Below are 26,140 nucleotides of genomic sequence, written 5' to 3' on the forward strand. Positions count from 1 at the left end.
TTATTTCTTATTCTGTCATTTCTGAATGTCTTCAGACTTTCGTCTAAAAACATACTTTGTCATATTAGAGACAGTTGCTGGGCTTGTGGAAATATGGATCGAGATTTATGTTGAACAGGCCATGCTTCAGAAGCAGTAATCTATATTGTGCAAAAATTTCCCCTCCATCTGTATTTGGCAGCAGTGACTAGCAATCTACATAGCGTCTAATGCTCTTGTATGAGGGATAAACAGCTTAGAAAAAAAGACTTCAATATTCTCTCTTTAAATAGCACTCGCTTCCTGTGGTTTCTGTACAACAGAGAGAAAATCACATTAGCTTTGTAAACGCAGCTCATAACGCAAATCAGCAGGCTCTCACTCATATCACATCATCTCTCTTTGGTACTTCATCTTACTTGCAAAAAAGAAAAATCAATAAACAGAAAGGCGTAGCTCTCAACTACAGCCAATTATTGCGCTGGGTTTGGCATGGAAAACACGCTGATGCCATCATTAGCAGTCCACACCACTTTGAAGCTGAAGCTAAGGCTAAGGCCAGCGGAGAGTGAAAACACATCAATTTTATAATGGACTCCATCCATCAACCCAAACTATGAGAGCCACAGACTTCACATTTCACAACCTTACCCCCAAAAAAGACGTGACGAACGGCAGCAGTGCATCCACACTTTCGGCCTGACCTGCATTATATATAAGGTTGAAGCGTTATTTCGCGTAGTTTAACCTTGCAGATCAGAAAAGCACGCTGCTATGAAAGATCAGGGCAACAGACTAGTTCCTACTCCCACTCCTTCAGTTTAATCCCCACCTCTCCACCGCTGCACTCCATCTTTTTAATCTCTCTCCCCTTCATTTTGACTCGACTCTCCTTTGACGACTCACTCTCTGCGCCCTCTATTTAGAGCCCGCAGAGCAGGCCGGCATCTGAAAGATAAGCACCTCATCTTGTTTGCAGAGGCTATAAATAATTTGATCTTTTCGGCTTTCGCCGGAAGAGAGACAGAGTTCGCATACTGTTACTCAGATTCAGGGGCGTGCTCGGAAAGCGTCATTTGAATTCTGACAAAGCATCTGGATCAGGCACGCCACCACGGCGCATGGTGTCTGTTTACAGGGATAATTTCTATTCAAATCCACTAATATGCAGGAGATATGGCTGAGCTTGGTATAATCCAGAGATCAAACCAAAAACAGGAGGAACAAGGATGTAATCCCTTCTCTGAACAAGTGGCAAAGCGGACTTAAAGGAAGAGAACACCACGTCCTAGAGAGCATCATACTATGTTAGATTTAAGGAAATGGGTTTCCGTAGAGAGGGCATAGGGTGGGTAATAGAAGTCAGCGATGACATGGTTTTACAATGTGCCGTCCCCATAGCTACAGCAGCCGTATACACGTGAGAGCAGCTCCATGGAGGAAAGTTGATTTATCATTAAATGTGGTGCTTTTGAATATACAGAATTTCAATGCAAGCACATCTATTTCCACACAAAAAATTACCATCAGAATACAAACTAGATCGGAGTCGTCCAGACGACCTGCTGACCATGCCCTGTCTGCATCCTCATCACATTGATTCATGAGCTACCCTTTCATCTAATGCAGGCCACTATTGATTTCTCCACACATTCTGCTCTTTTCTGTTACCTGGTTCAAGATATCCACAGGAGTACACACTGCTCTGCTAAATGCGCATTTCACCAGGGAGGAGTGGTACAAAAACCATCTGTCATGGTATGAGTAATATACAGAAAGTCAAAACTCTAAGATGATATATGCACATCACGCCTGTTAATAAGTTCTTCTTCACGACTTTGTGTTTTAATATTACTATGTAATAGTGATCCATTTTGATTTGCCAATGCAATACAAAATCTCTACCTGTTGACACATTTCATCATACCAGCCTGTCCTAGGTGGCACCAATCCGAGCCTACGGTCTCCTGCTGGCACCTTGGGCTTGGGGAACAGTGGAAGGTATTGTTAACACATGAAAGGCTGTCAGTGAAGGGGGTACAGGGCTGGCACAGGAGAGCTGGGTGCAATGAATACAAAGCTTTCAGCTTATTTGTCACCACGACCCACACAGATCTGCTCCCGAGACCGCACGCCTGTCCTCCCAACTCAGGGCTGCCATGGGCTCTTCACACAACACCAGACAATGCCGCGAAGAGCTGGAGCCCGCTGATGAATGACTGTGGAGTGGATTTTTTATTTTTGTGGACAGTAGCACGAGTCACGGTTTTCATGATCAATTGGGATAATGAGAATGAAAGCTCTAATTATTGGCTTTCTATTTATGAAAATGTAAAACTGTAAAACAAATAAACTGTCAAATTTTACCGCAGGGTATTTAATAATGTGTATATTTAATCCACTGTGAAACTAAAAAATAAAAGGGTTGGTGACAAGGGATTGGCAGTGCAAGAAAATCTGGGGGCTGTTTGAGGAAAGTCAATAATGACTAAACTGTCTCCATCTGCATTTTGAAGTGACAGGCGCTTTAATAGAGAGAAAAAAACACAGACTTCAAACGTGTCACATTGTGCATGACAAGCCAAACAAATTAACGAAATTAAGCTTTTATTGAGACACAGAAGGGTTCTGTGTAAGAATAACAAGACTCCGAGGTACAGTTTCATAGAGGTCTCTTATCACCCCCTGGCTGCAATTGTAAATGCCAGTTGCCCATGCATGCAGGCAACCAGCTGCACCAAATCACTGGCTAAAAAGACGACAGACAATACAACAACTTTGTGTGATAAATACTTAAAGATCTATCCACACGGCCAATGTTTCTGCTGAAGTTATATTTTGATTAACGATTATAAAGCAAACTACCATGAAATAACAATAAACACTACAGCATTTATTAAACTTAGTTCATGTTCATTTCAACATTTACTAATACATTTTTAAAATCAAATTGTGTAACTGTTAACATTAGTTAATGTACATGAACAAACATGATTAATTGTTTTGACATTAACTAACATTAACAAGGATTAAAACATGTTGAAAACTATATTGCACTGATAGTCTTCGTTAATGCATTTACTTTACAATAAGGTTGTATTTGTTAAGGGCTAACAACAATCCAATAATTTCACACAAACTTAATACATAAGTCAGGTTCAGGTGTTGTCATCTTTAGGTGTTAACACACCTTTCTCGAGAACATAAGCTATTTCTCAATATGCGTTCCTCAGCGGTCTTGTGTTCTCGCTCTACGTCATCAATAACCGTCAAAGCCTGGTTCCAAGACTCAAGGACATGAGAACAGAGAACGCATGAAAGTACCAAGATGTGTTCTCGATATCAAGGATGCATTGAATGCAGCCTTGTGCACGTACAGAAACCGTTTGAAGTCCCAAAGGTCACTGCTGAGCATCTGTCCAAATTAATTCTTCCGAGGCTGCCTCGCAAGACTGGTATCCACGAGAATACAGGTCCATTCTTTGCGTTCTTGGAATTGAGAAACAGCCATAGTGTGACCTGCCAGCAGCAGAAGAAATAGCACACACCTACTGTCCTCTTGGCAGAACTGAGACACAGACCATGTGTTTGAGCTCAGGTGTGTCAGGTCTAACTAAACTCCTGACAGTTGCACTCCTCTGCCACAAATAATCAGGTGTGGCATGAATCATGGGAAATCGACAGCTTTAAATACAGCTAACTGACTTTACACTCACACCAGACCTGGCAGCTAAAGGAGGAGTGGAAATGAATGAAATAAATAAACGGATAATATGAAAACACACTGATGGCCTCAGTTGCTGTATGAAAACATTACATTATTAATCTCATTAGAGAGAAAGAAATTGCAGACCGTGCTACTCTGCCTACTAGAACCCATCAGAGAGATTCCCCACATGGAACAGATGCAGTCCATAATAAGCACTGTTGACAGGCTAATAATACTGCATTGGATGTAATTTAGTCCAATTCACATTAGAAAGGGAGCGCAGGAGAACTCCCATATCAACAAAACGGCAGTTATGGAAAACGTGTGCAAAAACATCACTAGAGGTCAGATTACAAAATTACTGTTTAATTGTCACTGTAATATTACAAGCATGAGGCTCAAGTGCAGCACAACTTTATTTCGGGTTTAATGTGGTAGTGCTACAGATCCGATTTACAACAGGACAGGTGGCTTCAGCAAGGCGATCAAAGAGCAGGTGTTGGAAATATCTCATCCGGCTGTAATGCTCTATTTAATCCACACATCTGTCATTTAACATCACTACCATAAGGTTAAAAGCAGAAAGACAGAAGAAAATATTCTACACAGAAATAACTATTTGCACACCTGTACAAGACGATGCAAATGGATTTCACATTTTTTAAATAGATTTGTTGGACAGAACAGTGCACACGCAGAGACGTACACACAGGTTCAGCGGTAACCTGTTTTACACCTCATTGGTGTTGTGACACATGTCTCATTTGGTTTCGTTCTTTTCACATTGTGTGAAGGGTATCCAATACCATGGGGAGCCATGCTAAGGCATAATATATTATATAAATGTACAAATGTGTATTTTTCAGTCAATTGGATTGGATGCATGAGGAGTAAACCTTTTATGCATTTCCTGGAAATCTAACCCACCAGACTTTGCTTGATGAAAAAATACAGAATTTTAATTTGTTATATTATTTCCTGGTTATTACAGACATGTAAGGATGATAGCATGAAGGTACATTTTTCACTACTTATCATTAGGGCTGTGAAGCGATAAAAATTTTAAGACAATGTTGTCTATACACTTTTCATATTTAATTAGCTGTTGTGTAAAATCAACATGACATGTGCACTCGTCGTTTTCTGGACAAAAATAGCACTACTATGATATTGAGCTTGTGAGATTGCATAATTAAATAAATATGAGACCAAAGCGAATTCAGGGTCATTTTTGCACAGATATCTTTAATTTTAGTTTCTTTCTGACAGTATTCTGTATGTTATATATCTCGCAGTAAGTTGTTGCCAGCATCATATTTGTCACTAATCAACTGTATGACATGTAAGATGACCTACGTATTATTAGGCATCGAGAAAATTTAAAATGTACTGATCAATACCCTATTTAAAGGTCAAGTCAATGAAATCTAACAGCAAGGTTGCGAATTGCAACCGACCGCTCACTCCACCCCTCCTCCACCCTTTCAAAACACTACGACAGCTGACAGAACATGCCGAATTACATGCAAGGGGAACCGCGGTGTATGTAGATAGAAATAGCTCATTCTTAAGTTATAAACACATAACACTTTATTGTGTAAGCTCTTTATACACCTCTGAAGACATCGCTATGTATATAACATTGCATCTCTATCAATAGATCATCCCTAAAATTACGCTCTGGACCTTCAAACGAGAGCTAGGAAAAAAAACGGGAATATCTCTTTCTCAAGTGGGTCAGGAGAAATTGCTTTGAAGCTAATACCCCTCATCCAATTCATCAGGGATTATAGCTGTTATATCACCAAAAAGCTAACGATTTTACGGCCAACCAGGGATTAAATGCTTCTTATCAAATGAATGAAAAAGCAAACCATTTGAAGGCGCCATCACGACCCAAACAGTTCACAAACAGCCCTATAGAAAATACACCACAGTTACTGTACCTACTGTTTAAGGGCGTCCAGACAGTGACAGTGATTTGCAGTGATAAAGCGACCGGAAGTTTTAACCACAATATGGTACCTGATGTTAGTGGAAACGCATGCACCAGCGGCCAAAAACATAGAGACTCAGCAACCAGTGATTTTATCAGAGATAAAAGATAAAGCTCAGATCAGGCTAAAGTAGATGAAGCAGGCAGAAAAGGATAGAGCTCTCTCTAAATGACAGCAGATTCATTATAGTCTCCTGCATGGATGACTTGACAAGATATGAGGCATAAGCTCAATCAGACCACACCATCCAGCCTAACTACTGCACTTATTACACTCATTGACAATACAAAGTAATACATGTCATTTTCTCCATCGACTTGTGGCTAAGTCTACCTCTGTGCAGAATTGCTTGTTCAGTAGCTTAGATCCATGGTAAGTAAATAAAGTTTTTATTGATGATTAATTTATACAAAATGTGGACAAAACAGTAGAGATTTAGGGTTATATTGCCTAAACAGGGCTACACAAGAGCTGATGGGAGAAGAAAGTTCTGCTGGTGATTTAAGACGCACATTATGAAACCCTCAGTTGCTTGCTATCTTTGAAAATATTTACCCCAAAATGAAAATTCTTCCTCATTTTTTAACCTGTGTGACCTGTCAGAACAGAAAATAATGTATTTTGAAGAATGTTGGTAACCAAACAACACTGGCCACACTGAAAACCTTTCAAACATTCTCAAAATATATTCTTTCTGTCTTCCACAGAAGAATGAGTCTAGATTTTTAACCAGATGAGGGTGAATAAATGATGGTGAACTATCACTTTAAAGTTTGTATCAAACAGGACTGATTCTTGTTCTTACCCAGCTCCATGCACTAGAGAATGTTTGACTGCGCCGTCATTGCACTATATGCGATAGTTTTGGTCCCCTGCACAGTTTCATTTATTGATCTGCTTTTCAGAGTAGTCCGTCATACCTGAAACAGAAGCAGAAAAGAGGAATTAGTCAAGGTGAACTGTGGGAACAGGGGAAACATTAAGCAAAAATGTGAAACAATATACAACCAAAATTCCGGAAAAGCTGGGGCGTTTTTTAAATTGGAATAAAATGAAAACTAAAGGAATTTCAAATCACACGAGCCAATATTAATATTTGCAAAGCCTTTGCATAAACATGAGCCAATAATGAGATTTGCAAAGCCTTTGCAATTTGACGTTGAGGAACACAGTTTTTAAAGTATTCCAAAAATGTTTAACGCAGTCTATCACAGATTGGAGAGCCTCTGCCCATCTCATGTCATGTCATGAGAGACTCTGCTTCTCGAAGCCATCCCTTTAAAGCCAATCATGTTACAGAACTGATATCAACACTTAATTAGTCACTAGATGTTCTCCCAGCTGAATCTTTTTAAAACTGCTTGCTTTTTTGGAGACCTGTAGCGGGCATTCAATTTTAAATGCGCTAATACAGTGGATAGAAGTGTAAAATTTCTCAGTTTAAACATTCGTATGTTATCTATGTTTGCTCATTGACATTTGGTTGATGCCATACCTCAGCCTCTCCTTGATAAAACATCAGATTATTAACAGCAAAGGCTAGATTCCAGAGGAGACACAGGCCCTACAGATTACATTTACATTTATTCATATGGCAGACGCTTTTATCCAAAGCGAGTAGTTTTTCTTTTTATAGTGGCACATTACTGTAGAGCAATCAGGGGTAAGGTGCCTTGCTCAAGGGCATTTCAGTCATGACCTGCTGGCCCTGAGATTCGAACCGGCAACCTTCTGATCACAAGCCCAACACTCTAACCACCAGGCCACAAAAATCTGTAACCAATGCTAATTGAGCAGTTGTCAATGAATAAAATTTGTCGCACGAGAATTAAATTGTCTTGGCGCAACTGGGCCTCAGTGTCGAGTACAGTTTCACGTCAAGGCACGCTGACTTACAGGCTTTAAATAGACCATAAATGATGGAGGAAACAAATACATATTAGTAATTGCACTCTAGATTAATTTACAGGCTTGTCGACAACCCAGTCATTAATGTAGTGACGATCCATCAGCAGCAGTGTGTGGAGAGTGACTGCGGCTTCTCGCCCCACAATTAATCTCCGCCATAACAGTCTTCCCGCAGCCGAGGAGAGGCTTGTTACATTAAAAACTGCACTAAATCACACTGCGAAGAGGGTATCGATCTTTTTTTAAAAATGGATATTGACGAAGCGCTTAAATCAGATATTAGCAAGTTTATAACATTCCGTGGGATACAAGCCTCATTGACAAGGGCCCCATTCGTCACAATGTGACAATATTATGAGGTATGAAAAGAATAGTACAGCAGGAATTATTAGACAAGTGTGGATAATTGATGATTCAGACAAGCGGGCCTATAAAAAAGCCAATGTGCAAGGTAAACCAGGGGAGAGCATACGCTAAACGGACGTTTAACTTTTTTCATTTATAGCTGTAGTAAAACACTGGTAATGCTGGTTCTTACAATACATGAATCTTGTTTAACAACTGAAAGACTGTAATTACTCTTTTTATTGAAAGGTCTACAAAACCTCAAACATAGAAACACCCTGAAGTGACAATGCAGACAACAGTTGTAAATCATTTGTAGAACCAACTGTAAACCCTTTAATTATTTCTTATTCAAATGCTTTTCACTTTGTATTTTTTAGATGACATAATAAGGTTAAAAAAGACACCGTCTCATCTCAGCAACTCTGTGCTATATTGAGCACCTCATTTACGTGCGGCTGTCTGCGGGCATTGTCGGCAGTTACTATTAAAATCCTTGTACCTCATGCCTTATTTCTCACTGAAATCACAGCAGCTCGGAGCGAGCGGGCTGTGGATTCAGCAAGTGTGACATTATCTTTTTCAATCACCCAGCGGACATCGAATGTGCCATGAGAAGTTAACCAAAGCTCAATCTTCCATCACACCATGTGCAAACCAGCTTACTCCAGTTCAAGGGACTGCGTTATTCTTCAAGAAGAAAACCATATCCAGTGAGGATGCCTTGAGGGCGAGTACAACATGGGAAATGTTTTAATTGGGAGGAAAGTATCCCTTTAACACTTGTCTGCTTGTCCGGGACAAGTGAATGTTTGGTATGGGCAAGTGAGAGAGAATATTACTTGCCAAACCAGACAAAAAAAAGCTACGAAAAAATCAGTCTTTTGTTAAGAAAAATTAAGAAACGGCATTAGACAGAGCTGCATGTTTGTGTGAAATGTGCTTGACGTTGAACTGCATGTTTGTATGATATGCGCTTGTCGTTGAGCTGCATGTTTGTGTGAAATGCGCTTGTCGTTGTGCTTGTTTGTATGTGATACTAATCAATGGCACACCGTACCACTGTTTCAATGCTTAAATGACAGCAAGCAGTGTGAGGTGCATAATAATTCAAGTAAGTGGTAAGCTCCATATTATGGTTATATTAGGAAGGAGATCAGGTGGAGATGCACGTACACACAGTCTTGCCCTGACTGAGATATATAAAGTGAATTATGCGCAGGTTCTGGCGTACAGGTTTTATATATCTGAAAACTTTTTTTTGTGCATGCGTACACTTTAAGGATGAAATATATGCATTATAAATGAGACACCCGGCCTTGTCGGGTTGCTCCACGCTTGGCACGTTTCTGTCCCCTCTCACACCGCTTGCGTTGCCACTTTGTGCGGGATCCGTCAGTGGGCGAGGCCGCGGTCTCAGGGTCTGGCTTCAGCAGCAGAGTCCTCATGGCTTCTCAGTAGTCACCGGCGAGAGCTGATGTTTGTACCCACTGTCGATTTATCCAGAAGGTTCTGTCGATCATATGTGTGTTTTCGAGTGTTTGCCTGATGATTTAGCAGCTAAGTAAGACCGTTTGAAAAGGAGGACACGAGATTGACAGACATAAAAGCACTGTCTGTAGGTCCCGGAGTAGCCGCTGAGTCCAACCGCACCGCAATCTTGGATTGCCTCCACAAGGCAAATATTTTACATTGCCATTTGTAAAAATAATTATATTTACCTTGGCTCCACAAAGCAATTCTTATGAGTGACACTTGTGTTCTTCAATCCCACTGGACAAACATGAGGAAATTATGCCAGATATTACCAGATGCACCTGTATGCAGATTACTTTAAGAACAAGCAAAACCTGATTTTTTACCACAACATTTTTAACACCAGTTAATTTTACTTGCAGTTCTTTAACATACATAACTAGTCACAACTAAATATTTACTACTAGTTACTATAGCTATATAGCTTGAATAGTGCACATGTTATTTGGGATAAAATAATGTGTAAATATAAACTAAACTGCACAGAAGCACTATTGACAGGCACAAACTGCTAGTTAGTCTAGATATTACTGGTTTAGTTGGGGCAAACTAGCCGGACAATTTTAAAACAGGACACAACAGACTTGTGTGCGATTCACATTTCACGTCTAAAAACGCAATCTGAAAAGTTTAAATATTTTTATCTTGATGCTAAGCCGACATGCCTAGAAAAATACGAAGCACCGAATGAGCGTCATAATTGTATCGCTCCCTATTTGTAAAATGTGAATCACCCCTTAAAGACATCAAATTTAAGCAAACTCAAGTTTTTTACTGTCAGGAAGGATCCCAAACCCTAAAACTGTGTCAGTCCACTACATGACAGATTGAACGACTTGCCGAGTCACGACTGAACATTCTGCCATCAATTCTATCGATCTATGAAGTGTGTCAAACATAAATCAAGTCCTAGGAGTTATCTGCATTAATAGGTAACATCTCATAACTCAGCTGTCAATGTAAAAGTTGTGAGATTCGTTAAAGATGATTTCTGGGAGTTAAAGTGAATTCTGTCATCATTTACTCACCCTCTTGTCGTGTGAAACCTGTATAAGTTTCTTTCTTCCACAGAACACAAAATGAAGATATTTTGAAATGTTGTCGACCGAACAGCGATGGCAGCCATTCACTTGCTATTATTGCTTGCTATGTTTTGTGTCCATACAATAGAAGTCAATGGCTGCCACCATCGGTTATCAACATTCTTCAAAATATCTACTTATGGTTCTGCAGAAGAAAGAAAGCCATATGGGTTCAAATTTGACAAGAGGGTGACTAAATGATTACATACAGTGGGTACGGAAAGTATTCAGCTCCCTCTAAATTTTCCACTCTTTTTTTATATTACAGCCATTTGCTAAAATCATTTAAGTTCATTTTGTTTTCTCATTAATGTCAAACGGCACCCCACATTGACAGAAAAACACAGAATTGTTGACATTTTTGAAGATTTATTAAAAAAGACAAACTTAAATATCACATGGTCCTAAGTATTCAGACCCTTTGCTCGGTATTTAGTAGAAGCACCCTTTTGATCTAATACAGCCATGAGTCTTTTTGGGAAAGATGCAACAAGTTTTTCACACCTGGATTTGGGGATCCTCTGCCATTCCTCCTTGCAGATCCTCTCCAGTTCTGTCAGGTTGGATGGTAAACATTGATGGACAGCCATTTTCAGGTCTCTACAGAGATGATCAATTGGGTTAAGTCAGTGCTCTGGCTGGGCCATTCAAAAACAGTCACAGAGTTGTCGTGAAACCACTCCTTTGTTATTTTAGCTGTGTGCTTAGGGTCATTCTCTTGTTGTAAGGTGAACATTCGGCCCAGTCTGAGGTCTTGAGCACACTGGAGAAGGTTTTCCCTGTACTTGGCCGCATTCATCTTTCCCTCGATTGCAACCAGTCGTCCTGTCCCTGCAGCTGAAAAACACCCCCACAGCATGATGCTGCCACCACCATGCTTCACTGTTGGGACTGTATTGGACAGGTGATGAGCAGTGCCTGGTTTTCTTCACAGATACCGCTTGGAATTAAGGCCAAAAAGTTCTATCTTGGTCTCATCCGACCAGAGAATCTTATTTCTCACCATCTTTGGAGTCCTTCAGGTGTTTTTTAGCAAACTCCATGCGGGCTTTCATGTGTCTTGCACTTAGGAGAGGCTTCCGTGGGGCTTCTCTGCCATAAAGCCCCGACTGGTGCAGTGATGGTTGACTTTCTACAACTTTCTCCCATCTCCCGACTGCATCTCTGGAGCTCAGCCACAGTGATCTTTGGGTTCTTCTTTACCTCTCTCACCAAGGCTCTTTTCGATAGCTCAGTTTGGCCAGGTGGCCAGCTCTATGAAGGGTTCTGGTCATCCCAAACGTATTACATTTAAGGATTATGGAGCCCACTGTGCTCTTAGGAACCTTAAGTGCAGCAGAAATGTTTTTGAAACCTTGGCCAGATCTGTGCATTGCCACAATTCTGTTTCTGAGCTCTTAAGGAAGTTCCTTTGACCTCATAATTCTCATTTGCTCTGACATGCACTGTGAGCTGTAAGGTCTTATATAGACAGGTGTGTGGCTTTCCTAATCAAGTCCAATCAGTATAATCAAACACAGCTGGACTCAAATGAAGGTGTAGAACCGGCTCACTAATAATCAGAAGAAATGGACAGCACCCAAGTTAAATATATGAGTGTCACAGCAAAGGGTCTGAATACTTAGGACCATGTGATATTTCAGGTTTTCTTTTTTAATAAATCTGCAAAAATGTCAACAATTCTGTGTTTTTCTGAGAAAAATGGCTGCAATATAACAAAGAGTGAAAAATTTAAGGGGGTCTGAATAATTTCCGTACCCACTGTAATTTTCAATTTTGGGTGAACTATCCCTTTAAGCCACCGGTTCATGTACACGCAAAAACTACATTTACATTTACGCATTTGGCAGATGCTTTTATCCAAATGACTTATATTGCATTATCCTATGTATTTGTTTCTAATTATATGCAATCCCCTGAGATCGAACCCACGATCGTGCCGAATTACCAATTTATCATTCACTTTTGTTAAAACAATTTACATTTGGCTGCAACGACGCGTCGACGTCATCGACGTCACATGATTTATGTTATTTGGAGTAATGGCGGATTCTGCTCCCGGGCATAGTGCAAATGACAAGATAACATGATCGTGGTCTGGTTTTATTTAATATGTTTAAGTGTGAGAAAACTTCAAACAGAGTTAGGACAAAACAGTGATTTGTTCACTCTGTAACAAAATAATGGCATACCACGGCAGCGATGCAAGAGCACCTCAAGAGATAACATCCTGTGACTCTCCGATGACCCTTTGTTACGGTCAATGACTCATAATAGACGTCACCCTAGAGCTGAAGATATCGGCTAGCACATATGGTAATAATATGGTGGCGCTAGGAAACACGTCCGCTGGGTCCATTGATTCGCGCAGATGACATGTCAGCGCGGCGCGAGCACTAAAACCCTCCGGTCTCGTCCCACTTTTGGATCGTTTGGCTTCCCATATAATAATGCTAATGTTAATAGCTAATGGTGCTAATGTAAGTTACCTACAGTGGCAGTAAACTTCAACATTAGTCAGATGTAAATCTTAAATCCATGGAAATTGATAACAGATAGTAAACAACACGTTTCCTTGTTAGACCTTCACTGTATACATTTTACATTTGTCATGCTTTCTCGGTTACTACATTTCATAATAAAATACATAAATACTATTATTGTTGTCATGCACTACCCTTTTTGAAATGTAACTAGAACTTTGTGAAGTTACTTAAAATTTGTGACACAGTCCCCCAATATTTTTGTGCACTGTTCTTGTTGGGCATTATTTATGTTTGATTTTACTTCTGCCAGGGGGGTTAACTACATGTTGTCTCTCAGGATATTTTGCAGTGTATTAGGCAGGATATATATATTTGAAGTAACGTCTTTAAACTATATCTTGCCTTTCAGGAATTTTTTTGCACTGTTTGGCAGTATCTATGTTTGAATAAACTGAATTAAATTGAAGTGTTTTTAGAAAGTGATTTAATAAAACTTTTAAAGTTTAAAATACTAACGGTAGAAGCTGTACTTATTATTTTACTGGAAAGTTTACAAAATAATTAATATAGTAGAACAACAACAAGCACGAGATTAATCGGTACATTAGTCAACTAATCGAAAAAATGATCTACCGATTAATCAACAATAAAAATAAAAAAACGGCATTGTCGTGTAAACGGGAAACCAAAACGCATAGTTTTCCGTTTTCCTTTTAAATCGGCATCGTGTAAACGTCCTCTTAGAGACAGACCGATAGATGAGGGGGCGAGAGGAGAGAGAAACTTTCTTTACATGGCAGTTCCCTCATGGGAACTGCCTTTCTTTCACTGGAATGTCCATATGGACTGAAGTTTTACTAAACACGGCCACTATCACACTTCTGCACGCACACACTCAAGCTTACAAAGTGAGACAATTAAAAAACAAATCCAATTAGGTTGAAACAAATCTCAAATGAAGGTCGACTGGAACCGAGGGGGTTTTAAGGAAGCGAAGGGGAGTTCAAAAGAAAAGAGATACTGAAAAGGTAAAAGTTGCTTTCTAACAATACACATTAGTGAGGCAATTTAATTTTTCCCTGTGTAGAGGCAGGAAAAAACAAACTCACTCCTCTTCCTGCTGCATTATCTCTCAACATACCATCACAGACTCGATCAGCTCTCACACTCTAATCAGACCAGACAATACAAAACTGCTTTTGTGAGCAAAGATACATCCGAAGACAAAAGTCCTTGGTGGGCAAATTCACCGATTGATGATGATTATGAGGGATTTTTTTATGAAATTGAAACTATTTTGCCACAAATTTGGCCGATTAACAGGCAGGTGCATCTGTGAGCAGCTAAGCATCGTTGTGGAACACACAACGCTGCCTCTTGTGGTATAACACTATGATGTTCTCCTGCTGCCTTTTTTTAAAGACTTAAATTCTTTTTATCCTTCGTTCTTAATCTAGCCTTATATAGTTTTTGTTGATTAAATATGATGCTACTTGAGAATGCGAGTAACGTTTTGGAACTCTGAAGGATGGCTAACAGTAATCACATGTATATATGGGTACCAAAACCTGGTGGCTGTTTAAACGCATTCGCCCACAAGAGCATCTACTTTCCTGTCAGGCTTTCTACTGTCCTTTAAAATAGAAAAAGGCTTAAAGCTAAATATAAGACGGCTTATAATATAACTTATTAGCAGCAGGCTGTGTAATGTGAGAGATTTTTATTTTTGTTTTCACTTCGATTATGACCAATTGACTAATAGCATGTCTTCCAACAAAGAAACAAAAAGCATGCTAGAGAAAACAGTTTGAGAAGGTGCTTAAAATTTTTTAGCAATGTATTATTACTATGAATTAAGACTTCTATCTTGCACCCTGCAATAAACAACACTTACTCAATCTTGATGAACGATTTGGTTCTGCTTATTTTAAAAGAGGCAGAGTCTACAGAGAAGCTTTGTCATTGATTAGTGCTTAATAGAGAGAGCGGGATCGGAATTCATTTGAACTAACAGAAATTGTGTTTTTTAAAGAATTTAATATATACTTTTTGACAGTGTTACCCATTAAAGCAAAATGAAAGGTCTAGTGTTGTTACATTCTTACGATGATTTTATTGTGTATTTAGGAAACTTTTCCTCATATTCATACAACACATGTAAATATAACATCCAATAAAACTTAACAAAAGCATTCACCTGTCATTCGTTCTTGCTGTGAACGGATTTGAAATGATATAGCGCAGTCTCAATCAATAGATAAATTACGTTTCCCAAACTCCTCTGTGGTTAGTTTCGTATTAAATGTCTCATATATCAAATCGTTCGTCCTCGAGCTCAAGAAATCCGTCACAGCAAACAATGATGACCTGGATTTAGTCATAGTCTGGAGCCCTGCATTAAAAGAGATTACTTGAACACATTTAGAGAAAATCATCTCACACTTCAACTCCTGATCAGTAACGGAGGCTTTTCAGCTTCAGGTGAGAGCAAGATAAAGGAAGAGAAGCTGAAAGACATTGAGAGGAGCACTTGATAAAGTATGGTCAGTTGTCAGAACTGCACTTGAAAGAATCCCCTTCTTTACTTAAAGCAGGCTGCTAGATTAAATTCCTGTGAGGATGGACAAAGGCGTCTTAATATCTGACTGGGCAGAGTGTGAAAGCATTGAGAACAAATACAAAACAGAAAAACAGACCCTCCTTTATTTTTTGCAGCCCCGCGTCTATGAGAAACAATATTGTGAGCAAGACAAAAGCTACAAAAACACCACCAAGTGTAGTAAAAAGGATAAAGACCTCTTTGTTTGACCCCTTTGGACACACATCCAGGGCCCCAGCACATTTTTGTGGTCCTTAAATGGTGGTGGAAATGCAACCCTCACCGTCACAGTGGATTATGGGACCAAAGACAAGTAGAGAGTTTGAGTGTATTAGCAGGGAGGATGTTTGGGGCCTGTCACAGCCTCTCAGGGATATAGCGAACTCCTGTAAAATTCTCTCTCTAGGACAGGTTTTGCATACATTCTCCCACAATCTCTGTGCGGTCTCCGTGGGATTCTCAGTCTCTCTTCACAGTTTTACAGAGCTGGCTCTCATCATCTCCATCCTCGATCTGGATCGAAGGACTGTGACACCTCAGCAGCTGCTTTACGACTGCTTCCCTGCTGAGTGTCTCCACCTAAAGATATCTCATGATTTTCAGCAGCTCTCTCTCTCTTCCTCGCACCTTCTCCCCCTTTCATTCATCCACCACTCTCTCAAACATAGCAGTTGTGCGAAACACTCTTCTCATCTCATCACTGTTGGTGCTAGCAATGGTAAATCAGGCATCTACAAGGAAACCATGCATCAACATTTATTTTCCCGTCTGTTTTGTTCACATCTTATACAAATGTCACACGGCCGGGTTAAGCAAAGGTTCAAAGCAATTCACATATTAAAAGAGACCTTTTCTGAAATCTCACTCTCGACTGAAGACCCAAGGCGTTCTCCTGAAAGCTTTTGCTATGTACACAAGTCCATTCAAATAGCAACCCTGAAGGGATCTCTCTTGGCTTTCTCCCAGACATAACCACTATTGCTAAATTTAAAAAATTTCCGAATTGGTGCAAACTAGCCTTGGACAGATGGGATTCTTCAGAGACACACCAGCATAAAAGCAATCTGCAAATAAAAAAAAACAGCAAATTCCTTTTCAATCCAAGGCTGGGGGCCTCTCCTGATGCACAGACAGCCTTGATCCCAGACACATTAAAGAGCCACAGTAAGGCTAAATTATTTTAAGGATGAAGCAGTGCTCTGTCAAACGGAATCATGGCATCATGCAAACACGCCAGCAGATGTTTGGCCAGGCGTATGTGGGTTTGCGTCTGACTGCTGGGCCACATGTTTGATTATTCACTGTGCAGGTCCACACTCAACCCACCAACCAAGGCAGGCTGCTAATCATGGCAGCCTTCTGCCTATTACAGACATATAAACACATAAAGGCACAGGTGCATCTAATAACTTGTAACCCCCGTGTCAGTTCTGATAGCTGGTGGACACCTTCCAGCTGTCAAAGAAAAGGTAAGGCCCGCATTCTCTGCACCTTGTTTGCCGAAGGAAAGTCACATGGAATATTTATCAGCTGATGCTCGAAATCATAAGACTTTGAGCAAAGAGTGCTTCAAAAGCCTAGGCGACATCACAGCATCTCTAAGAGTGTGATATGAGGGCAAGGACAAAATGGATTGCAGTAGGAAATAGCTTCAGGAAGAGAAGGGGATAAAAAGAGAAGGAGGATTATTCATCTATATCTCAACTTTGCACAAGCGCAAGACATTATTTGCTAATCAAAGGCCTCGCTTTCATATCAGGATTTATAATTCATACACTGTGAGAAGAGACAAGTCACAGTCGGGGGAAATCAAAAGGAGATAGAAAGATGGTGAGAGCGAGAGAGAGAGACTCATAATCTTCCTGAAAAGATCTAGATCCCGGAAAGCATAATCATATAACAAGCTCACATAACTGTAATTATCAAGGTCTCAACATCAGGTCCACTGGAATCCTTTATCTTGCATAAGGATAAATTCCCCAGAGCTTCCTGTGCCATACAAAATTACCACTGTCGAAGAATCTGAAGAATACGGCAGAAAATATTAGATACATTGATTGAACTGATTGTCCTTTATGGAAATTAGATGTTGGGTCAATAATTCTCTGAACATCCTTTGACCCTTCGCAAAACCCTGCCCCCTTTGTTCCTGTTGCTATGCCCGGTGCACTCCCTGGGGAAATAGTGAAGAAATTCTTGAAAAATTACATACTGATTTCAGACAGAAATGTCTGCAATATGCATTCGAGGGATACATTAAGAATTTGAGAGAACTGTAACAATAATTAACTTTATTTGATAAAGTAACTTTATTTGCGTCCACGCCAACAGCAGACCAATAACATTACCATAATTCTAAACTAGCACGATATTACTATTACTGTCACACAAATGGATGTATAGCTAACCTAAATGTGGTTTATTGTGTTTACTACAAATTCCGGAGTAAATATTATGACAATTTTAGAGAGAAAGAGTAACTTCGGCAGTCGTCTTTGTGAAAACGACAGTAAACTTTTAAAAATTAGTTCAGCACAGTACAGTACAGTCCATCAGAGTCTTAATCTTTATTTGTGTTAAATACAACAAATGTCACTGCAAACGCGGCTCTCTGAAGGCTGAAGGTGAGCTCATCACATCACAGGGATGCCAAACATATCTTGACAGCTTGCTCATACATGTAATGTGTACGTAATATACAGCGGGGAAAATACGTATTTGCCACATCAGCATTTTTATCAGTAAGGGGATTTCTAAGTGGGCTATTGACACAAAATTTCCACCAGATGTAGCTATCAAGCCAAACATTGAATTCATACAAAGAAATCTGAACATTTAAGTATACAAGTTGAGTCATAATAAATAAAGTGAAATGACACAGGGAATAAGTATTGAACACATGAAGATAACAAGGTGCAAAACAAGGCATACGAAGCCAGGAGATCACCTGAAATCTGTCAGTATTGAGAGAGAAACCCTGCCCCCATCAGTACAAATTGACATCAGCTGCTTTAGTCCTAATTGATGGCCTATAAAGGCTTCTCATTACCTAGAAGTCACACAGGAAAGAATAATCAGGAGAGTTCTCCAAGAGCCAAGAACCACTCGGGCAGAACTTCAGGAAGACCTTGCATCAGCAGGTACGGTTTTTTCAAAGAAAACTATAAACAATGCACTGAACCGCCATGGCATCCATGCACACTCACCACGCAAGACTCCATTGCTGAACAAAAAGCATGTTGAGGCTGGGTTAGAGTTTGCGAAAGAGCATTTGGACAAACCTGTGGATTATTGGGAGACTATAGTATGGTCAGATGAAAGCAAAATTGAACTTCAAAATCTACACACCATGTTTGGAGAATAAATGGCACTGAACACCACCCCAAGAACACCATACCAACAGTTAAGTTTGGGGGTGGAAGCATCATGGTTTGCTTTTCAGCAAGGGGTACTGGCAGACTTCATATTATTGAAGGCAGGATGAATGGAGAAATGTACCGAGACATTCTGGATAAAAATCTGTTGCAATCTAACAGAAAGCTGAAAATGACACAATGATCCCAAACACAAGGCCAAGGACACAATGAAGTGGTTTCAAATAAAGAAAATCAAGCTGCTTGAATGGCCCAGTCAATCACCTGACCTAAATCCCATAGAAAATCTTTGGACAGAACTGAAGATCAAAGTTAAGACAAGAGGCCCAAGGAATCTTCAAGATTTAAAGACCATTTGTGTGGAAGAATGGGCCAGAATCACTCCTGAGCAATGCAGACGAATGGTCTCTCCATACAAGAGGCGTCTAGAGCTGTAATCACCAACAAAGGCTTTTCTACAAAGTATTAAATAAGGTGTGTTCAATACTTATTCCCTGTGTCATTTCACTTTATTTATTATGACTCAACTTCTATACTTAAATGTTCTGATTTCTTTGTATGAATTCAATATTTGGCTTGATGGCTACATCTGGTGGAAATTGTCTCAACAGCCCACTTAGAAATCCCCTTACTGATAAAAATGCTGATGTGTCAAATACTTATTTTCCCCGCTGTATCAATAGGTATTATATTCTGCCTTAAAACATCACCTCCCGAACACTCCTGTTTGTCATTCGTACAAAAATGATTTCAACAACATTGTGTCTCATATCTGTATTTGTATAGTTGTTGTGATGTGAACGCCGCTATTCTCCTTCATTTGGAATGATTTTTAAAAGTTATAACTTCTTTATAGTTTATTGTTACAGTGTGAACATCCATTAACATCCATTGCTGAGTTTATATCTCTCGGTTTACTACTAAAATAATTAAAAAGCAAATTTTTCATATTAATCACCAAAGCTCAACTACGCCAGGTATGACAAGACTGGTTTGTTTGTCGGACAAAATGACAGTTAGTCACGGGGCATATAATATCGGTGTTATGATTGGTCAAGTCGCTTGTCAATCAAACTGCTTCCGAAGGGTCAATTAAGACCCTTCATGCAGAACTTCATGCTGTGCAAAATTTGGCAAATATAAACCAATTGTAAAATACAGAACCTAAGGCATTTTAAAAGTAACAACTTTTTAAAATCTTTTTTTAACAGTATTATGATTCTGTTTTATCTTTATGTTTTGTCCTTATTTAAATGATCAGTCAGTAAAATCTAGCGGCGAGGTTGTGAATTGCAGCCAACGGCTCACTCCACTCCTTCATTTCCTAGCAAAACGACGGCTGACACATGGCGAATTCCATGCAAGGAACCAGTATCTATAGACAGACTGATCTATTTCTAAGGTAATCAAAAAATAACTCTTCATTATGTAAGGTCTCTATATACCTCTGAAGATATAGTTATGAATATGATATTGCATTTTTGTCAACAGATCATCCAAAAACTCAAACACTGGACCTTTAAAACATTATGCACTTTCCTGTTATGTTTTGTCGTCTTTTTTTGTATTAATCGTGCCACCAAAAACAAAAATTTAATGGAAACAAAAATAAATCGGAGTAGGAGAATGAGAATGAGACTACAAAAGTGATTCTTACATTATTTTGTTTGGCGACCCTCAAAAGCTCCTTTATGAAGACTTCGGAATTTGAAAAATGAAGTCATTTAAAGTGCATAAACATATTTCAGAGCTAATGTGCAAATCAATAGAACACTTATTGCTTCAATATTCTCAGTCTATCAAAGTTTGGAGAGACGATGGACATAGCAATGTGCAGATCACAACATACTTGCAGGCTACAACACATCAGTTGAGAACCACTGGACAAGGGAACAGTCCAAGCGGTAAGATTTCTTTGTACATTTATAGTAGGGATGCATGATAAATGATCTGTCATATCGGTATCTGCCGATAAATGGTCATTTTTAATGTTATCGGTATTGGCCGATAACACAATTTAGGCCAATATATTTTTGCTAATAAATTTCCTCTGGTTAAACGCTGCTCACATTTAAAATACAGTACAGTACAGTCTTTCTGTCGTGGTCATTCACTTACTGTACAGTATGTAGATACAGTATTCATGAATGTGTAAATCATAGGAACAAAAGCATTTTGTGTGAATCAGATTGCTGTCTGAATGCTTTCTACCTTGAGACCTGTCAGACACTAGGGCTGTCAACTTTAGTCGTTTAGTCGACTAATCGGTCGATGCCGTCTTGGTCGACTGACATTCTCATTGGTCGACCAGTTGCCCTTTTTTTTTTTTTTTTTTTTTTTTTTTAACTTTAATTTCGGCTATTTTGTAACAGCGCCACAGTTTAGTGCACCGCGTTGAACACTCGGGAACCACGTGTGGCTGCATGGCTGCACTGCTGCTTCGCGCTCAGTAAGGAATAGGTAGTTTTGCTGTATTCATTCAGTTAGAACGCTAGTTGTTTTGGCTTTAGTGGACAAAATGTCCAAGAAATCTAAATCTTTTGTCTGGCTGCATTTTACAAAACAAGATGACAAGACTGTGGAGTGCAAGCTATGCGGCCAAAAGCTAACTTACCATAGCTCAACGACCAATATGGCCTATCACCTAAAAGCGGTAAGCGAGAAATACACGTGTCAGACAGCTTGCTATGGCTAATGTCTTAAACTTTATATAATTTATATATTTTATTGGTTATGTACTAGGCACATCCACAGGCCATGCCACAGGCGTCAGGAAGCACCCAGACGAAACTGGAGTTGGTCCATCCTCTGTCAGCGAAGAGAAAGGAGGACATCACTAAGGGGATTGTACATTACATCGCCCAAGATATGAGGCCAGTCAACACAGTGGAAGGAGAGGGCTTTAAGAACATGTTTAAAATCGTCGAGCCAAGATATACTGTGCCAGCACGGGAGACTGTCATGCGTGCGCTACGTTCGCGGTTTGATGGACTTAAAGTAAATGTAAACCAGTTCCTCCAATCCGCCGAGGCTGTAAGCTTCACAACTGATTTGTGGTCTTCGCTTAGAATGGAGGCATACATGACAGTCACGGCCCATTTTATCGATGCGGACTGGAAAATGAATAGCGTTGTGTTAGAAACAAAGCAGATGGATGAAGCGCACACGGGAGAAAATGTCGCTGCGCGACTCACTCAAGTCGCGGACACGTACCACATTCCACCAGAGAAGCGGGTGTCAGTGGTAACGGACAACGCTGCCAACATGGTACTTTCGGTGGAATTACTGAAAGGATCCGGTCTGTGGCCAGATGTGGAGTTGGTTAGGTGTGCAGGCCACACCCTGCAGCTGTGCGTAAATGCTGCCTTAAAAGAAGACCCGGTGTCGCGCACGGTGGCTGCGGCGCGCCGTCTTGTTGGGCACTTCAAAAAGGGACACAAAGCAAAAACGGGTCTCAAAGAGAAACAGGTGCAGCAAAAAGTTCCTGAGCACGAACTCATCCAGGATGTGGCCACCCGGTGGAATTCCACCTGCTTTATGTTGGAGCGACTGTTGGAGCAGCGCTGGCCCATCACCGCCGTTTTATCGGACCCCAATTACACCAAGAGGAGTGACAGCAGCACTTTGGACATGAAAACAGAGCAGTGGAATATGGCTGAAGACATCACAGACGTTCTTAAGCCCTTTATTACACTGACCGAGCTGTTGTCGGAGGAGACTAACACATCCCTGTCTGCGGCCTTCCCAATGCTTGAGAATCTAAAAAAATGTCATCTTGCCATCACAGATAACGATAGTCCAACAAAGAAGAAGATGAAACTTAAGCTTGTGCAGGAAATAGATAGTCGATGGAAACTCAAAGACCGAGTTGTGACGACAAGCAGCCTGTACATTTTAGCTGCAGTACTGGACCCGCGCTTCAAACAGCTACCTTTTCTTAATGATGAGAAACGGGATGAGGCCTATTCTGAAGTCGTAAAACTTGCACAAAGTTCAAGCCTCTCAGGAGACAGCGCAGAGCAGACAGGGGATGATGAGGACCCGTTGGGAAAAAAACAGAAAACGGCAAAAGAGAAGGAGATAGCAATGCTTCTTTGTGGACATGGTGCAGAGGATGACCCTGATGAGCCAAGCGCACAAAGATCCTCTTGCGACGAAATGAAAGATTATCTTCAGGACAGAAGTAAAGTGGACACTGCTGGGCCACTTGCGTGGTGGAAAAATAATGAGGAGAGATATCCACGACTTGCTCGGGCAGCCAAACGCCTGCTCTGCATCCCTGCAACCTCCACTCCTGCAGAGCGCATATTTTCCAAAGCAGGGTTTATTGTTAACAAGTCGAGGAGCTGTCTTTTACCCAAGAATGTGGACATGTTAGTGTTTTTGGCCCACAACATAAAAAAGGTGGACTAGACCTGCAGATATGTAAGTAGCCTTAACGGCTTTATTATCCTGACTCAGATTGTGTTTTCTTATGTTTTTGTGTTTATTTGTACACTTGACTCGTTTGAAAATAGCCTAAATAATGTAACAAAACGAAAATAAACCTGCATGCCTTCATACTATATAGCCTGTTATTATTAGGATTGTTTCACTTCAATAAATCACTTAATTTTCAAAGAATTGTATTATTATTATAGTTTTATGTATTATTGATGTCTTTTCGTTGTTGTTTTATAAATGTTCTATGACGATTGTTTAATAAATGTTCAATCAAAATGCAAAACATCGCGTCTTTTTTTTTTTTTTTTTTTTTTTTTAGTCGACTGATCGCTGCGCAGGACAGGACTTTGGTCGACTAAGCATTTCTTTGGTTGACTACAGCCCTATCAGACACGTGGCTATTATTTTTCTGGGTTGCTCTGGAAGAACATCTATAATTTGTTTATTAAATAAAAAATATAACAGAAAAGTTTGAAGGTTAAAGAATCCTTAACTGGTGTAAAGTATGCTTGGTATATGATTTTCAGAGGGTAAAAGAGAACAAATTGTTACCTTGTTTTCTGTAGTGAATGTTTTTAAATGAAAGCAGTTGTCCACTTTTCGCCTCTTGTTTCAGTCTTAAGGAAATTTTACACGATTTAGATACTGTATTTCTGCCGATATATTTGTTATCGGCTTCCAATGTTAAAGAATTATCAGTAATAGTTTTCGGCCAAATTCTACATATCGGTGCAATCCCTAATTTATAAAAGTTCTTGAATGTACATCTGGAATCCAGTCTTTCCATCAATCTCTCCAGAGATCTTTCCAATGCAGTATATGCATGTTGTAAAGCCTGGGGCAGATACCACACAAATCAAATACATGAAGCAAACCCCACCAGGCACAGAAGAACTGTCTAAAGCACATACTTTTTGTCTGTGAAAAAGGCAGCAAACAACAGCTGGAAATGTTCTAGCACGTCTGTAGCGTTGGTCTGTTTTTTAATCCTGTTTTTATGCACATGCCAGCACACACAGAGCTGATGGGAAGGAGGTGCAAGAAAATCGACTATTTAAAATGCACTTCATGATGGAATACAAAGACAGATCAAAGTAGGTGGAAAGAGGAACCCTGGGGCTATATTTATTATAACAGCTACATTTAAAGTAACTGCACTTTAAAATGAGACACATCAACAGTTCACATACAGCCAAACATTCATTGACATAAATCTTCATAATATTTCACAATGGGTTCACTGTGGCTTCTATAAAATCCACTAGTCTACGGACAAAAAAATATATTGCAGAGAGGTGATGGTGGCATATAAATAATCTCTTTTATTTTCTTATTAGGACGCCAGCTGGATAAAACGTTGAAGATTTAAAAACCAGAGAAACACTTAATGACAATAACAGCTCTTTGAGTTTTATAACAGGTATGGTTAGCCACAGCTTCACATTCTGAATAGATAAGTTTATCATTCAGGTTCAAAAAGACTTAAACAGCCGTAACATTTCAAGGTTTTTACTGCATTAAAAACAGTCAGTTTGTCTCAACTTACATTCAATTTGAAATTGCTCCAAAGGGCAGTCAGGATTAAAGTTTTTTGCAATCATTTTACACAGCCATTACTTTTCCACTCTTTTGGATGAGTTTAGCCTACTGTACTGTATATATTTAAAATGGGGAACAAGCACAATTTTAATGACTTAAAAATCAGTCAGCTGCAGAAAAAAGTTTATTCGCTTGGAATATACGTTTAGTTTTTTGCTGCATGTCTTGGCTGGTGGACAAGTGTACAGGGTAGGTATGTTCCAACTCCACTTCAAAAGAAAGAAAGAATGACACGACTATATAGGCCAAAGTAGGGGTTAACAAAATGTATTTTCACCATTTGATTTTACTATAAGGTACAGTGGGTCTATTTAACCGTCCTGTTTAACGAAGAAAGTGAATAATGTAGAAATTAAACACTGTGAATTAAATAAACACACTGATTTAAAGATACAAAACTTCTTTAGACAAGACCAGTTCATGATTTTGTTGTTGTTTAATTAACATTGACCACAAAAGTTTTTAGTCTTTACGTAAGGGGTAATGTAATGCAGCCGGTTGTTATCTGTGAGTAGACAGTGTGATCAATGCATGACCATAGCGGAGATACTGTATTGTGATATAGATCCGACTTTCATTTAAGACACAATGGACTGTTTTCATGTGTTTTTGACATAACCTAGTATTTCACAGTATTTAAGACGCGCAAAAAGACACGATAGAGAACTTGCTACTAGCCTTGTGGTGTAAGAGAACTGGCGCCTGTGCACACTTCGAGTGAGAAATGGATAGAAAGTTTAAACGGGCAAGCGTTTCTAAAATGCGTAAAAATATTATTTTGGGATGACAAACAACACCAAAGACGGTAAAAGAGATATGCGGGTACATGCCTTGTGCGACTCGCGCAGTTTGATGTTATGTGAATCGAAGTTGGAGACACGTTACAGTTATTGAGGCCCCACCTCCAAGCCTTAGGCCCTAGGCAACTGCCTGCTCTGCCTATAGGTAGCGCTGGCCCTGCCTATGAGAAACAAGCAGTGCCTGGCTTGTTTACATTCACATAAGTGTGGAGAAGTACATGCTTTGCTTCCGGATGAGATTAAAGCATGACAGAGAATAACATTTAGGAAGTAACTTTGATCA

The 26,140-nt window shown here is 39.7% G+C and overlaps 2 protein-coding genes across 2 annotated transcripts in view; one reads left to right on the top strand and one right to left on the bottom strand.

Annotated features, from left to right (window-relative positions):
• Positions 1–26,140, bottom strand: part of glceb (glucuronic acid epimerase b) — a 49,206-nt gene that overhangs the window by 12,726 nt on the left and 10,340 nt on the right. The window contains exon 2 of the mRNA XM_079460957.1: positions 6,491–6,605. The gene's annotated coding sequence lies outside the window, so the exon portion shown is untranslated. The remainder of the gene's footprint in view (positions 1–6,490; positions 6,606–26,140) is intronic.
• LOC306901454 (E3 SUMO-protein ligase ZBED1-like) lies at positions 21,773–23,428 on the top strand (the record flags this gene model as incomplete). Its single annotated transcript, XM_079469194.1, has 1 exon — positions 21,773–23,428. One exon carries the CDS (start codon positions 21,773–21,775, stop codon positions 23,426–23,428), a length of 1,656 nt encoding a protein of 551 aa, XP_079325320.1.

The sequence above is a fragment of the Barbatula barbatula genome (assembly GCF_947034865.1).
Source record: "Barbatula barbatula genome assembly, chromosome: 1".
Classification (NCBI taxonomy): domain Eukaryota; kingdom Metazoa; phylum Chordata; class Actinopteri; order Cypriniformes; family Nemacheilidae; genus Barbatula; species Barbatula barbatula.